The sequence below is a fragment of the Amia ocellicauda genome, chromosome 3, assembly GCF_036373705.1.
Source record: "Amia ocellicauda isolate fAmiCal2 chromosome 3, fAmiCal2.hap1, whole genome shotgun sequence".
NCBI classification, from domain to species: domain Eukaryota; kingdom Metazoa; phylum Chordata; class Actinopteri; order Amiiformes; family Amiidae; genus Amia; species Amia ocellicauda.
In genome coordinates, this window is record NC_089852.1 from 6,272,999 (window position 1) to 6,286,516 (window position 13,518).

A 13,518-nucleotide genomic window follows, 5' to 3' on the forward strand; every position below is an offset into this window, starting at 1 on the left:
TCGAGAAGAATTACAATGAAGGAAACATACTGTACATATTGTGTGGCATAGTGTATATATTTCAGAGAAAAAAAGCTCTCTTGCTTGCAAAGTGAAGAGATTATTGAGAACAAATGGCAATTGAAGGTATTTTCTGAATCTATATTTCACTTTGTGATTGTGATGACATCAGCAGTTCTTCATTATTTAATCAAACTACGTCAGTGCTGAAAAGGTTTTATACGGGAGTCCAGGCAGTCTGGCTTATTTGTATTATAGTGTTCAAAAGAGCATATTTGAACAAAGGGTGTCCATTTACAAAACTGCTGTGCAGATACAGACGTATAGACATTCACTAAACAGCAGTAAGATATAATATGCGTAATCAGCTTGACTACTACGCAATCATATACCTGCAGTATCCATGAGCAAAAAGAGCTTCTGTTCTTGAGTTACTTCAGGGAGTGTTTTGATTGATATTTAAAGAATGTCTGCCATAGATGATTCAAAAGCAGATTTAACTGTTTAACAAGATCAACATACATTTCAGCAGTAATAATATGATTTACCCATTTATTAGTTTTGAGTAAGATACACAGTACGCTAGCACACTGATTCAATTAACTCATATGACTGTTTCTGCTCAGCTAACTGTGGGTGCCATGGCCACTTAACTCATGAACCCCCAAGATGCTTTAACACCAAAATGGGAGCCGTAATTAATTTATGATATTTATTTTATGTATTGTTTTTGACCTCTCATGCTTAGACGTTCGCATTCTGTATGTGTCACCCTCACAGCGCTCAGTCTCCGCTGCTGGACTGTGACGGACACAGAGGCAGCAGCAGATGCTTGATTGGTTTCATCTGTATCTCCTGACATGCAACACCGCCAGTGTAACGCCTCCGACGCGCTTCACTGGTCAGTCACCTGTGTCTACCGTTGCCATACGCAACTGGGGCCTGGTTTTTTGCAACATACCATGCACTATGCAAGCTGTCAATAAAGTATTTAGCACACGTTAATTATGCATTTCATTAGCTTAGTGAATGGGGCTGAAAATAATTACTATGCATGAAGAGACTAACTTATACCACACAGCAAAGTGGGTCTTTTCACTGTAGCTTAGTGAATGATGCCTATAATATGCGCCGATAGTGTCTGAGACTCATCACAGTTCATCATTTCACCCGAATCAGTTCTAGTAGCGATGAATCAGGCAGTAGAGATGCCAAATAATTTTTATTAACATCCTTGTTGTTGAGAAATCTGCATCAGGAGAAGGAGACTCCCAAAAAATCTATCAAAGTGCAGATCTACAGAGTGCCATCCTTCCAGGGTACAATTTGAATTCTTATATGAACCTCCACATTTCATGGCATTCAACTTGAAAGAAGTTAAATGTTTATAGAAACGTTAAAAGAAGAAGGTTGGAGAAATGTTGCCAAGCCTGTTCCGTATGGATTCGCAATGACTTTTTCACAGTTAATACAGGGATAAGATGTTTAGGTTTTGAAGACAATTGAAACAGGAAGCATCTTATTTCAAACTGAATCTCTGCTCTGTTGTGGTCGGAATACACTGTGAAATGCCAGCATTTTTGTACCAATTTATAATGAGCACTGAGTACGAGTAACATAACTATTTTGATGCAATACTCTTAGCATTTGTGCTCAGATTCAGTCCTGTCCCTAAGAAGTACCATTTTACAAAAAAGGTCAGCATTTTCTTATTTAATTAGCAATTATTTAAAATAGTGTATTTTGTTTACCGATCTAAATTGAGGTAGACTTTTCTTTGACAAACTTGTACAACATACTCATTATAGAAAAAAATAATTAAATAATAAGGCCAGTTGGTAATAAAGTCATGTGCAGTACTGAGTATGAAAGAAAAGTTAGAAATGTATACAACTGTAGCATTAGAGCAGTAACCCCGAGACTATATTCACAATAAAAGTATACTTGAATATTATATTAATTGTTGTTTGTGTGTATTTATAGCACACACACACAAAAGCCCAAAGACACTTATATTGAAATATGTGACAAAGTATTATAATGTGAATGATAATTTGTAGAATTATATTTAGGTAATTGTCAGATTTTTTTTTTTAATTCAGTACCTCAGGAAGGCTGCAGAAATATTCACAGTTCATAATTAAGTTTAATAGGATTATTGGATTCTGAAATCAACAATGCACCACATCATTGTAATTAATCCTGAAGGGGAAATATTTAATCAAGATTTGTTATTCATCTTTCGAAGAGATTTATATACACATGATGAGGATTTAAAGGTAGTGCATATGTGGATAGCAGCAGAATACATAATGTATCCAGATTTGGAGGGTATTACATATCACAAATAGTTCAAACTTATATAATCACCACATTAATGTGGGCTGTATTTAAAATAGCAGCCAAGGTTTGGAAATTTAAATAGCAGTATGAACATTAGGACAAAACAAAAGACAAGAAATTAAGAGGTTTGCGAACATGCACGAACTTGCACACACAAGACGAATGTCACAGAACCAAACGTTGTAACCATAACAAGGTTCTGCGAACATAATTTTATATATTTCCTTTTTGTTCACAATGCCTAAAGAGGAGCTAACATTATCTAGATTAGAAATGATGAAAGGGGGAGAAAAAGTTCTCTCTTGGGCGATACAATGGTTAAGAATTTCCTTAATAAAATAATTTCAATAGCAAATTTTGGCTGATTTGGTTAATGCATTATTATTATGCAAATCCTCATTCTTTGATGTTTTGCATACATGTGAACATAAACATTTACATAAAAACATTAGGCCTATTATTTGAACTATGATAAGATTAATCTCTGTACATAACATTCAGGTCGTTGTTTCAGCTACACAATCAACAATGAAAGCATCAATAAATTAAAATATTTCCATTAAGAAAAGTTTTTAGTAAAACAAATCCAGACAAACTAGGGTTTTAGGTAACAACAAGGCAAAGGAATCATAATTTGTATACATTTTGCAAATTAGCACAATATAAAATATGCTGAAACTGAATGCTGATGCTTTTTAATATGAACATGAATATTAACTAAATTGTTTGAATTATTATTAGTGTTAATGATTCATTGGAAAGTGAAATGAAGGACTGAAACATAAATGTAGGCAACAATGGGATGATGAACAGTCATTATTTGAACGTAAACTCTGTCAATATACAAATTAAAATTGCAGCTGCAAATGTATTCATAATCTGATTGATTCCTGCACCAATAGCTTAGTTTATGTGTTTTCTTCCAATTCACATATATAAGCCCTACAACCAAACCTAACCCCAACCCTAACCTTTATACGGAGGTGAAGTTCATGTAATATTCAGGTAAATTCAAGAATCTAGCACCTTTCTCATGGAATATACTCGACTGCATATGCTCATAGTTAATTTCAGTAAATAAAATCTTAAAAAAAAAAAAAATCTTAGAAAAGTTTTAAAAAATAGCAATTTACTTCATTAAAATGTTTATATAGTTATACAGAATATTATAGCATTAAAAACATTACAGAAACATAAGCAACACTTGTAGCATGGCTATTTTGTATGTTATTTATTTGAATGTCAACTAATTATGACATTTATCTTACATTATAATGAACACACAATTATATATTTTAAATGAACAGATATTATTAGCAATGTATTCTGTGTCTGAACTTAGTGTACCTCATTGTAGGTAGACTGCTAGCTTACTAATTTTCTCACAATTAACCTTGCAGGTAAAGTATTAAGAGTAATCGTTAGGCTACATATTGAGAATAAAACACTGATCACCAAACTGGAAGTATAATTTACTGAAGAACAACATTGTTTCTAAGTCTCCTATTCTATACAGTCAGTCTTTCTTTAATTCCATAGATTCTGGAGGACAATATTTCAATCATTTTGTTCTGGGCTTCAGATCGTGATTACACACATATACACCAGATGCTTGTTGTCACATATGATAATACCTCAATCTGCCTTGATTGAGGAATTGGTAGAGGCCTTAATCTATCATTTGGTTTGTAATGCACAATTTGATTTCAATACATTACTTCAGAGCTTACAAAATAAAATAAAAAAACATTTAAAACCCATCTGCCTTTACAAGTTAACTGTATAAACATAAAGATTGTTATATTTGTTTTCTTGGCACGCAAAGACATTAATTTATACTTAAATTATATATTTATTAGTATTACAAATACATATAATTAATTCCATATAATCTATTCACAGTATCTGCTACTTTCACCAAGAATCAACATCAAATCAAATATATACATTTTAAAAAGTCATCAGTGACACGCAAAATGTAAAGAATACTTTAGGTTTTTTACTGTTTGTTCAGCATGCTGCAAGGTGACTGAACAGCAGTATTGCTGGTTCATCAGATTTGAACATCATGTATCAATCAGTTGACAGTGACTGAGTTTGATTAACACACAAAGCTTAATTTCATGTAAAAAATATTAAATATGAATTTCTATAGGCAAATAGTTGTGTTGTCATACTCAATTACAATCTGTATTAGTGATTCTCATGTGTAAGCTTTTCCTACCATTTAAATGGGGTCATTACAGGATGAATATTAATTTGACTTAGCATGCATTAGTTATCTTGGAAGCAGTATGCTAATTAGGTGTCTTATTTTTTAAGCAAGTTTCTTAATGCTTGAAGTTGAACTTGGAAAAATGTTTTACCTCTAAAAATATCTGATGCCTTGGGCAAATTCGCAACCTATAAGTTTTTGCTATGAGAATGAAGTCACTATTATAAAAAGCACCATCACTAACTTTCTGTCTACTAACATTACAGTCAGATTATATTCTGTCACTAATGCATGTCCTGGAAATGGAACAAAGAAGTTTAAAAAACAAAACGCCCTTTGCAACATTAGTCGTAAATCAAAACTGATGGTTTACTGTCAAAAACAATATACATTAAACCTGTGTGTCAAAGTGAATTATTATTTTTCTTAAAGATGCATGAGAAAAGTATTTTAGCTTCATTTTTTTAACAGACTTTTAAAAAACAACTTTGCAGTTAATGTTTTACTTATGTTGAATTATTGTATATAGCTCACACAGCTTTATTTATATACACACACACATACAGTATATATACACAGTCACACACACACACGCACACTACATTACACAAAGTATCGGGAGAACCGAAAACATAATAACAATAATTGCTCACACTGTATTTAACAGCATGTAGACCCACCCCTGAATTTAACAACTGTTGCCGTCCTTAAATGGACACTTTCCAGTATGTTTTGAAAGGTGGCCAGAGGAATACTGTGCCAATCCTCCTGCAGCACAGCTTCTAGTGCATCTAGAGGCATTTGATATTCTGATTTGCCATTCAAGTTCATCCCAGAGGTGTTATGTGGGATTGAGGTCACCAAAAACTTAAAGTCTAATTATGAGAAACCTTCCAAAAATAGGAAACTGGTAGGATGTTGGTGACTCAATAAACATGATTTTTGGTTTTAAAACAGAGCTCAACAGGCTATGGGCTGGAGGAAATGCAATGCATCAGATCAAACATTAAAGCAATGTACCACTGCTTAGAGAATTAGTTTGCTTACCCTACTGTGTTGGCTAAATTTCAGTAATCAATTATTACCAGTCCCTACTGCGGATTACTCTTATGGACACGTACAACTGTCCTTCTGATTTAATGAGATATTAAATTGGATCAGACTTCTGCTGTAAAAGAATATCTTCAGCAATCATATTCTCAGCTCAGTGTGTCATTGCACTAATTACTGAGTCATGTGAGACTTCCTCTCCTTGCCAAAATGTGTATAATTATGTGCAGCCAAGGAGTAGATCAAGTAAATGTGCAGTCCATATATATACGATACAATAAGTTGTAATGTTACAATTTAAGGTGAATTATTAAGCACATTTTCTAATTACTAAGTTATATATACTCAATTGTCATGAATGGCAGTTAGAGAACAGCTAGAGAATGTTTTAAAAACAATGCACATTCTTAAAATAGTTTATTGTTTGTGTGTGTGTGTGTGTGTGTGTGTGTGTGTGTGTGTGTGTGCATGTGTGTGTATGATTTGCTGTTTCAGAATGCTTGAAAATCATTGAATCTTCTCTAAATAGAAACAATATAGTCCAAAAGCCCACAAGACGTGGAGAAACCATTTCTTCATATTTTCTCTACAATAACTGAATTAAGTAAAGGCAATAACTATAGAAGATGATCCCTATATAGGATGCAGAATGATTTTTCAGTTCCACAGAACATGGTTCCAAACTCACCGAAGACAAATGTGTTTGGAATCTGTGCTGCAAGTCCCAGAGGACAATACCACAGCAGAGGCACTGGAGTAAAGAAAAAAAAAAAAAAATCTGAAGTAACTTGTCTCACTGATATCTACGGCATTCTTATTTCAATAGGAGTTTGAATGAGCAGACTAATTTAGAACAGAAGAGGCATTATGACAAACCACGAAATGAAATAATGGCAGAACAGAGTATGCAATAGACAAATAAGTGGTCCAGGACTGTCTTAGAGTATTGGTAAAATGATTAGCCTATCACAAGTCATTCTTCTACATAATCAGCTTACTGAACTGCGACTCGACGTGTCTGAATTCAGTGATTTTAAAACCCACCAGTCTAGTTATGAGAAAATATTTCAGAAGTATAGTTCCAGTAATCGTGAGCAGCCTCTCATTTAAATGCCTACAAGGCCAAGCTTCTTACAACCATTTTCTCTTGTTCCTCACACTCCATCTCTATTGATGGATCTGCTAAATTTAGTGTTACTTTAAACTGAAAAAGTAATGGGATATAATCACACGATGGATTCACCCACCCTTTTCCCAATCCTTACACCACCTTTTTTATTGGGGGTGTTAATGCGTCCATCTGCTGGATATTTAATTGAAGAGGACAGGAATAAGCAGCTATAGTCCATACTAGCTAGACGTAAAGGCAAGAGTCAAATGTACAGAGCCATATACATATGCATACATGCAATACATATATTAAGATAAAGCGGGCAAAATACTGATTTAATGAATCCCCTTTTTGTGGATAATTAAAATTGGAAACCTTTATTTTGTAATAATGAATTTACAGCACCGTCAGTCTGGGTGAATTTGTCTTAATAAAAGCCGGGGCTATCAATCCTGTTCGGATAAGCATGGGAGTTCTTCACCTTCAAAAGGTAACCCACGAAGCTTGGATTTTAGCTGGCTATTTTTAATCTCAAAAGGAAGATTCCTATTTAGATATGTTAGTGTTATACAACGGACCTTAGATTAGAGAAACAAGGTCATTTTTATATATGTCCTTGAAATCTACAAGAAGTGGATTTCAACACTCGTCACAGTCCGATTTGGTTTAAAACCTTTTGACAGTAACTGTCGATTTGTATTCTTCATATGCCTCAAACGCAGAGCAGAACCTGAGAACATGCAGGGCCACAAACAGCCTGAGGATTAAAGCCAGGGATGCTAGTGGCAAGGTAAAGGCATTTAAACAATTGCAAAAAGACTTTGCAGATGTTACCCTTTAATATTTTAAAAGGCCATATGGTCCCTTTGTATGAGAATGTAATGAATCGATTAACTTGTGCTTTAAGTCCAATTTATTATTTCAATCTTATTTATTGGATTGTTTGTTTTATAGCAGCTCAAAATGTAATTCTGACATTTAAGTTAATATATTCAGGGGTTTCTGTGAGCTCTGTCTGAAGGCCATTCTGCCAATCAAAGAGCAAGAAGTCTATTAGTAGGTACATGCAAGACATTGCTCGATCTACTGCTGTGTATTTTGACAGTTATTTAATTACAGGCTTTATATTGTGCAGTTAAAGCCTCATTTCATAAAATTTCACATATATATTATCTTAGCCTGTTGGTTTAACATTATTTTATTATTATAATTATTGAAAACAATACAACTTTTTCCCCTTGTCCCACAAAGATTATACATATTTTTTGGCTCTGTATGAGTATGATTAAGTCTCAGTCATTCAAAGAGAAAAATGGATGCGCTCGTATTTTCTAGAACTGACTATTCTCTATAGGGTGCCCTTCTCACGGCCTTCATTTCATAACTCCACCACATTTACAAATGTTGCGTCCACACTCGAGTTCATCAAAATGTATACTCAATTATATAAGAAACAGTTCAAAAACATTACGCATAATACAAAAGGGGTTTTATTGATAGCGTATTCTTAAACTAATTGACCTGGGCTCTCTAGCAGATTTGGTTTAGCAGGACCAGGTGCCTGAGATACATACATCGCTAGTGAACAAAGCCCTTTTTCATCATTAGCGGGTTTTAAAATGCATGCCTGCGAGCTTGAAATTAACTTGGAGAAATCAAAGCTGCTAGTGAGAAAGTTCACTTCATCTCCAGAGAGGGGTGAATATAAGAGAATAAACTTCATTTTTTGTTTATTGGTAAATATAAAGTCATTACTACTCTACATGCAGAGACAGTAAAGTGTATACATGCACTGGTTAGGCTGAGATGATAAAGACATTGCCGCTATACACTACAGAGTCCCCAGGGGGACTGCAAAGCCTCAGAGACAGCACATCTATGCTTCTTCAAAAAGATATAAAGGGCCCACTATAGCGGAAAGCCTTTAAGATCTTTGCCATGTAGAGTCTACCTCCCCAAACTGCTGCATATATCATGTGAGTACAGAGTCTACCTTTGATCCAAGCAAGTTGTCACCCACAAAGCCATTTCCAGGTTACACTGAGAAACGGTTTATGCATATTCAGTGACACTGCTGAACCAGGGCTGTAAAACCAGCCTCTCACTGCGTACATTGATGGTCACAACACTCACGAAAAAGTGGCCTGACACTACCAGAATTAAAGTTCATCACTGAGTGTATTATACGGTTTATGAGCCAGAGCCACTGCTATTTTGTAACTAGAAAGTGAATGTTCACAGTAAAGGTAAATCATTTTGTGAACATTTCTGTAATGCAGATTTATTTGAAAAAAATGTATGCATAATATATGCATAATGCCAAATGTCTTTACATACAGCATTCAAACTAAACTAAATAGCCCATATTGATAGTGATATTCCATGATAAACTCAAAGATAATGCCTTACAGATATATGTGATATATATTTACAATCATTATAATGTTCCTTCAGCGACATTAGAATTAAATTCTGTAAGTCATCACTTAGAAAATGCGCAATCCCTGTTGAATGCTTAAAAAAAAACATTATGGAGGACTAACGATTTTGCTGTAAAGTCTTGTGATGCTGATACATTTATTCCCAGGACCAAGTTAATTTAAACATAGAAATGTTATGTCAGGGAAAATAACTATGACAATCTGTAGACAAAGCCAAGCAGCTATTAATATTCAGAAGGAGAATAACCATGGTATTCAAATAAATCTGTCAAGGAAAATAATGTAGATATATGCACAATCTCTGTTAGTTTGTTGACAACTAAAGTAGAATTGTTTACAAGGAAGCAAAAAGCATTTTCTTTGAAAACTCCAGAGGAGAGCACAGTTTCATAAAGTGTATTAATAGGAAGTTTAAAATCAATTTAAATTAATAAAGACATCACATAACTTGCAATCAAATAATTCAGTTTTTGTTCAGACAAACCTAAAAGCTAATTTGTTTTGACTCTACATATTTATGCAATTATTTAGGTCAGTATCATCTACAACTACATCTGACTTTTCAATGCTTAAGCTCACATAATATACATTATTTGTTTTGTTCAGTGGACAAAGTGGCAACAATACAAATTCTGAGTTCAAGAATCAGTTTTGAGGCCTGTGTCTGCAATGTATACATTATTTGTTATGGGTGATACACCCTTGAATATACTTAAGTACATTATTTTATCTGGCATCATCAACTACTTCAAAGGGACATATCTGAAACTTTCTGTAAAAAACTGTTTATTTGGCCTTTTGATGAGGTCACAATAAACATTACCTCTAAAGCTACGTGTTGCTGAGCAACTAGTGCCGGTAGCACTGCAGCACTGAGCAGAGAAGATCCAAGTGACTGGCTGGAGAAACAAGAAAGCAACATCTTACCTGTACCTTGATTAAGAAAGGCAAGCCTGTCAGCCCACTGCTGTCTTGATTTCAAACAGACACTGCAGGACTGGTCAAGCTATAAAGTTCTTTTAAAAAAGGATACGTCCAGGGACCACTGGTTTTCTGTTTACCAAAGCAAAGGACGACTCGGTCTGAAGAAATACGACTGAAGCCTTGACAACATGTTGTCCGAAACGGAACGTGGATGCACTCATGCTTCCAAAGCCTGAAAAAAAAGGGACAAACTTTAAGTATTTCAGAGTAGCAATAGAGTATACCAGAATAAACCCACCTGGTAATGTTGTCACACACGTTGCGTTATCATGACTGACTTCATATGTTACAGAAGATCTCTGTAGCACGGCATTATTCTATTGTTGTGTTTAACTACATAGAAAATGTGCTCCACAATTAAACATCATGATTATTTGTTGGGTTGCAATGTTGTTTTGTGATGTTCACATTATTGGAAAACATTTCCTGAGAGTCATGATTAAGATTCATAAGACCTCTTGAAACACTTATTTTGAAAATAAAGGAAATGACTTCAAAATTCAAGCACTTCCCCAATAAAGAGATGAGGCTTCTTGATGATAAGACTATTCAATTCAACAAGGTGGTCCTTTAAAAAACAAAAACAAAAAAAAATATTTTGTCAGTGAAACCAAAGGACACCTCAATATGAAATTGGCTCTATTGAGTTCAGGTCTAAGACGTTTAAAGCTTCAGTAAAGCTTTTTTGAGCACATTTTGCCAAAATGGGTGCCGATTCATTTTTCTTACTTCTCATAAAAACAGCATCACGGCTTTTTAATGTAATTGAAAATGATAAGCCCTCTTATTAGCACCTGTCAGGGATATCAAGATCTTCTGTAGGATTCTGCTGTTTGCAGGAGCTAATGTGTGAGGTCTCTATATAGAATGTCAACAAATATCAGGACTGACAACAGTCATTACCACGGTTGTAGCTACCTTTTCTGTATCTCTGGAACAGAAGTAACTAATGATGTAAGATTATGAAACGCAAAGAATAATAAGATAAATGTATCTGGAATGTTCCATTGTTTTTTTGGTTTGTGTTCTTTTCACTTTTCAACAAACGGAGAGTATATATGTCAGGAATATTTGTGATTTTACTTTTTGTTTGTTTTATGTTTTGTTTTTTGTTTTTTAATCCGGAGCTTAAATAGCTTTAGTTTGTATTTTAAATATTTCAGAATTTGTGTTTAGTTTTGTTTCCAAAGTAGAGAGAGAAATATAAGTGTCATTAGTGTCAATCAAACAGAAGGACTGTTGTTTGGTTATGTCTCTCTGTCTCTATTTCTTTTTTTTTAAATCATTACATTTAACGACCACAAGAAGCTTTTGAATGAACTTTGATAATGGGGTTAACGAATATGGCTGAAACTTGTATATTCAACTCACTCATCTAATTGAAATAAAAAGATGACTGAAGCCTTGAAATAATGAGGTTACATCGTCTCTTGGTCCTATAAGCATTTCTGCTTTGATGATATTCGCACTACATCAGCTATCGCAATACTTTGACATGTTACTTTAGTAGGCATGCAGCAAAGACGCCTGACTATATTTGGACTCCATCCCAGCAGGCATTAGAAAAAGGCACCAGCTGTTGGGGATTCAAATGAAATTAAACAATTCCACAATTATGAATTAGAATGCTGCAATTAGTTTATTGTGAACTGTTATGACCCATTTAATGTTCATTATACCCTTTTATCTGGCCACAGTTAATATGTGAATGTCATTTAAGCCTCTCTCTTGTAGAAAGCATTGCATTCCTCTTGATGTGGGCTTGCTTTGATTTAAAAGTGTTATCTTTCTGCAAATAAAGATTACTTTTACTTTAGAACTAAATAACAGTACATTTCCTTTTCATTGCGAGTTGCAGAAAACTATGACACAATCACTCTCATTTCACTATGTTCAATGTACTTGATACACATACATTTTAATATAAACAACATAGGAAAGTTATTGTTTAATTTAATTAAGAAAGAAAGAGTATAACAGTAATAAATAAACATATCTTTACCTTTTAGATTAGACAATAATTCCATATCCAATAGCCTGAAATACATCCTTTAGCTATAGTTAATCAACCTATTGCCAATAATGTATTCAGTACTGGATGTTTTATAAACGATCTATTCAAATAAACTAATAAAATAAGGTAAAATAAGATGTGTTTATGTGAACTATACATCTAATTCAATCAAAAAGTTCTAGTCAACATTGTATAATGAGTGACATTTATAATACAATATAAAATGTTCATTTTTATACTCCAAGTTTGATGTAAATGAAATTCAATCATTTGTCAGAGCAATATATGTTCAAAAGCTATGATATTGTCTGTACATAAAAAGTTAATGGAGCAATATTTCTTGCCTGCAGCTCCTATTTAAAAACAACTATTCAGTTTAATAACAGTTGATAGAAATGTTGCAATGTGAAATATTGCCTTCCACATTTGCAGTTTTTGTGTTATGTCCTTTTAAATTAAACAATATTGAATGCAGAGAAAACTTCAAATGTCATTGCTTCACCCACATTCCCATCCTCCTGCCACCCTTTCAGAAATTAAGTATAATTAACTCTTTCATGTTTCCTGGCCTTGCAATGTGCTTAATCCATAATACTGCTAAACTAAAGTAATGGAATGGCTTTATCAACTTGAACAATGCAGCAAAACCTGATAAAATAACCTTAAACAAGTCTAATGTATTCAATTTTGAATGTTAAACCTTGTAAGTTGTCTTGCATTTCCACAATGACCTAATGCAGTTTCTCACAGCTTTAAAGTGATTAAAACACTCAAAACAGTTATAATTAGTGCCATATTAAAGTTTGAAGAGACACCCAACGGCTTATGGCAATGCATGCGAGCTAAATCTTAGAAAATCTCTGAGGATATGTAAACAGTTGTTACAGTTCCTGTAACAAGGAAGTTGAGTTTCAAGCTGAGTTGTTGTTGAGCTCAGTTACTAGTTGAGAGGGAGCGGTCAACAGGAAGGCACTGTGGCTGAGGTTAACATACAGCAGATTGAGGATAGAGTCGGAAAGAGTTCAGCAGCACTTAGGGAAGGATTTGGATTAATTAAATAAGTATAGCTCAGAAAAATGCCAAAACTCTCCCAATTCAAAAGGCTGAGAATTCAGTTTGTTTTGTATTCATTAACCTTTAAATTGAGTTTTCATTTTACTTTGAGGTGTTGTCTGCTCTGATCCTAACTACAAACCATATAAACATATACACAAAATGTGCAGCTACAGTGATCACACACTTACAAATGTTATTTCTAAGGATTTTTGTTGTTGTCGTCATCTTTTTTTGTCTATCAGGCAATAACCCCGGACAGACAATCTTTTCAGACTATCTTGTTACATCTGACCATTTAAGCCCC

The 13,518-nt window shown here is 34.0% G+C and overlaps 1 protein-coding gene across 4 annotated transcripts in view; it reads right to left on the reverse strand.

Annotated features, from left to right (window-relative positions):
- fhit (fragile histidine triad diadenosine triphosphatase) overlaps nucleotides 1-13,518 on the reverse strand; it is a 309,150-nt gene that overhangs the window by 191,418 nt on the left and 104,214 nt on the right. For all 4 annotated transcript variants that reach the window (XM_066697922.1, XM_066697923.1, XM_066697924.1 and 1 more), the window contains one exon: nucleotides 10,194-10,316. In XM_066697922.1, coding sequence (XP_066554019.1) covers nucleotides 10,194-10,305 — 112 coding nt within the window. In that variant the 5' untranslated portion in view covers nucleotides 10,306-10,316. The remainder of the gene's footprint in view (nucleotides 1-10,193; nucleotides 10,317-13,518) is intronic.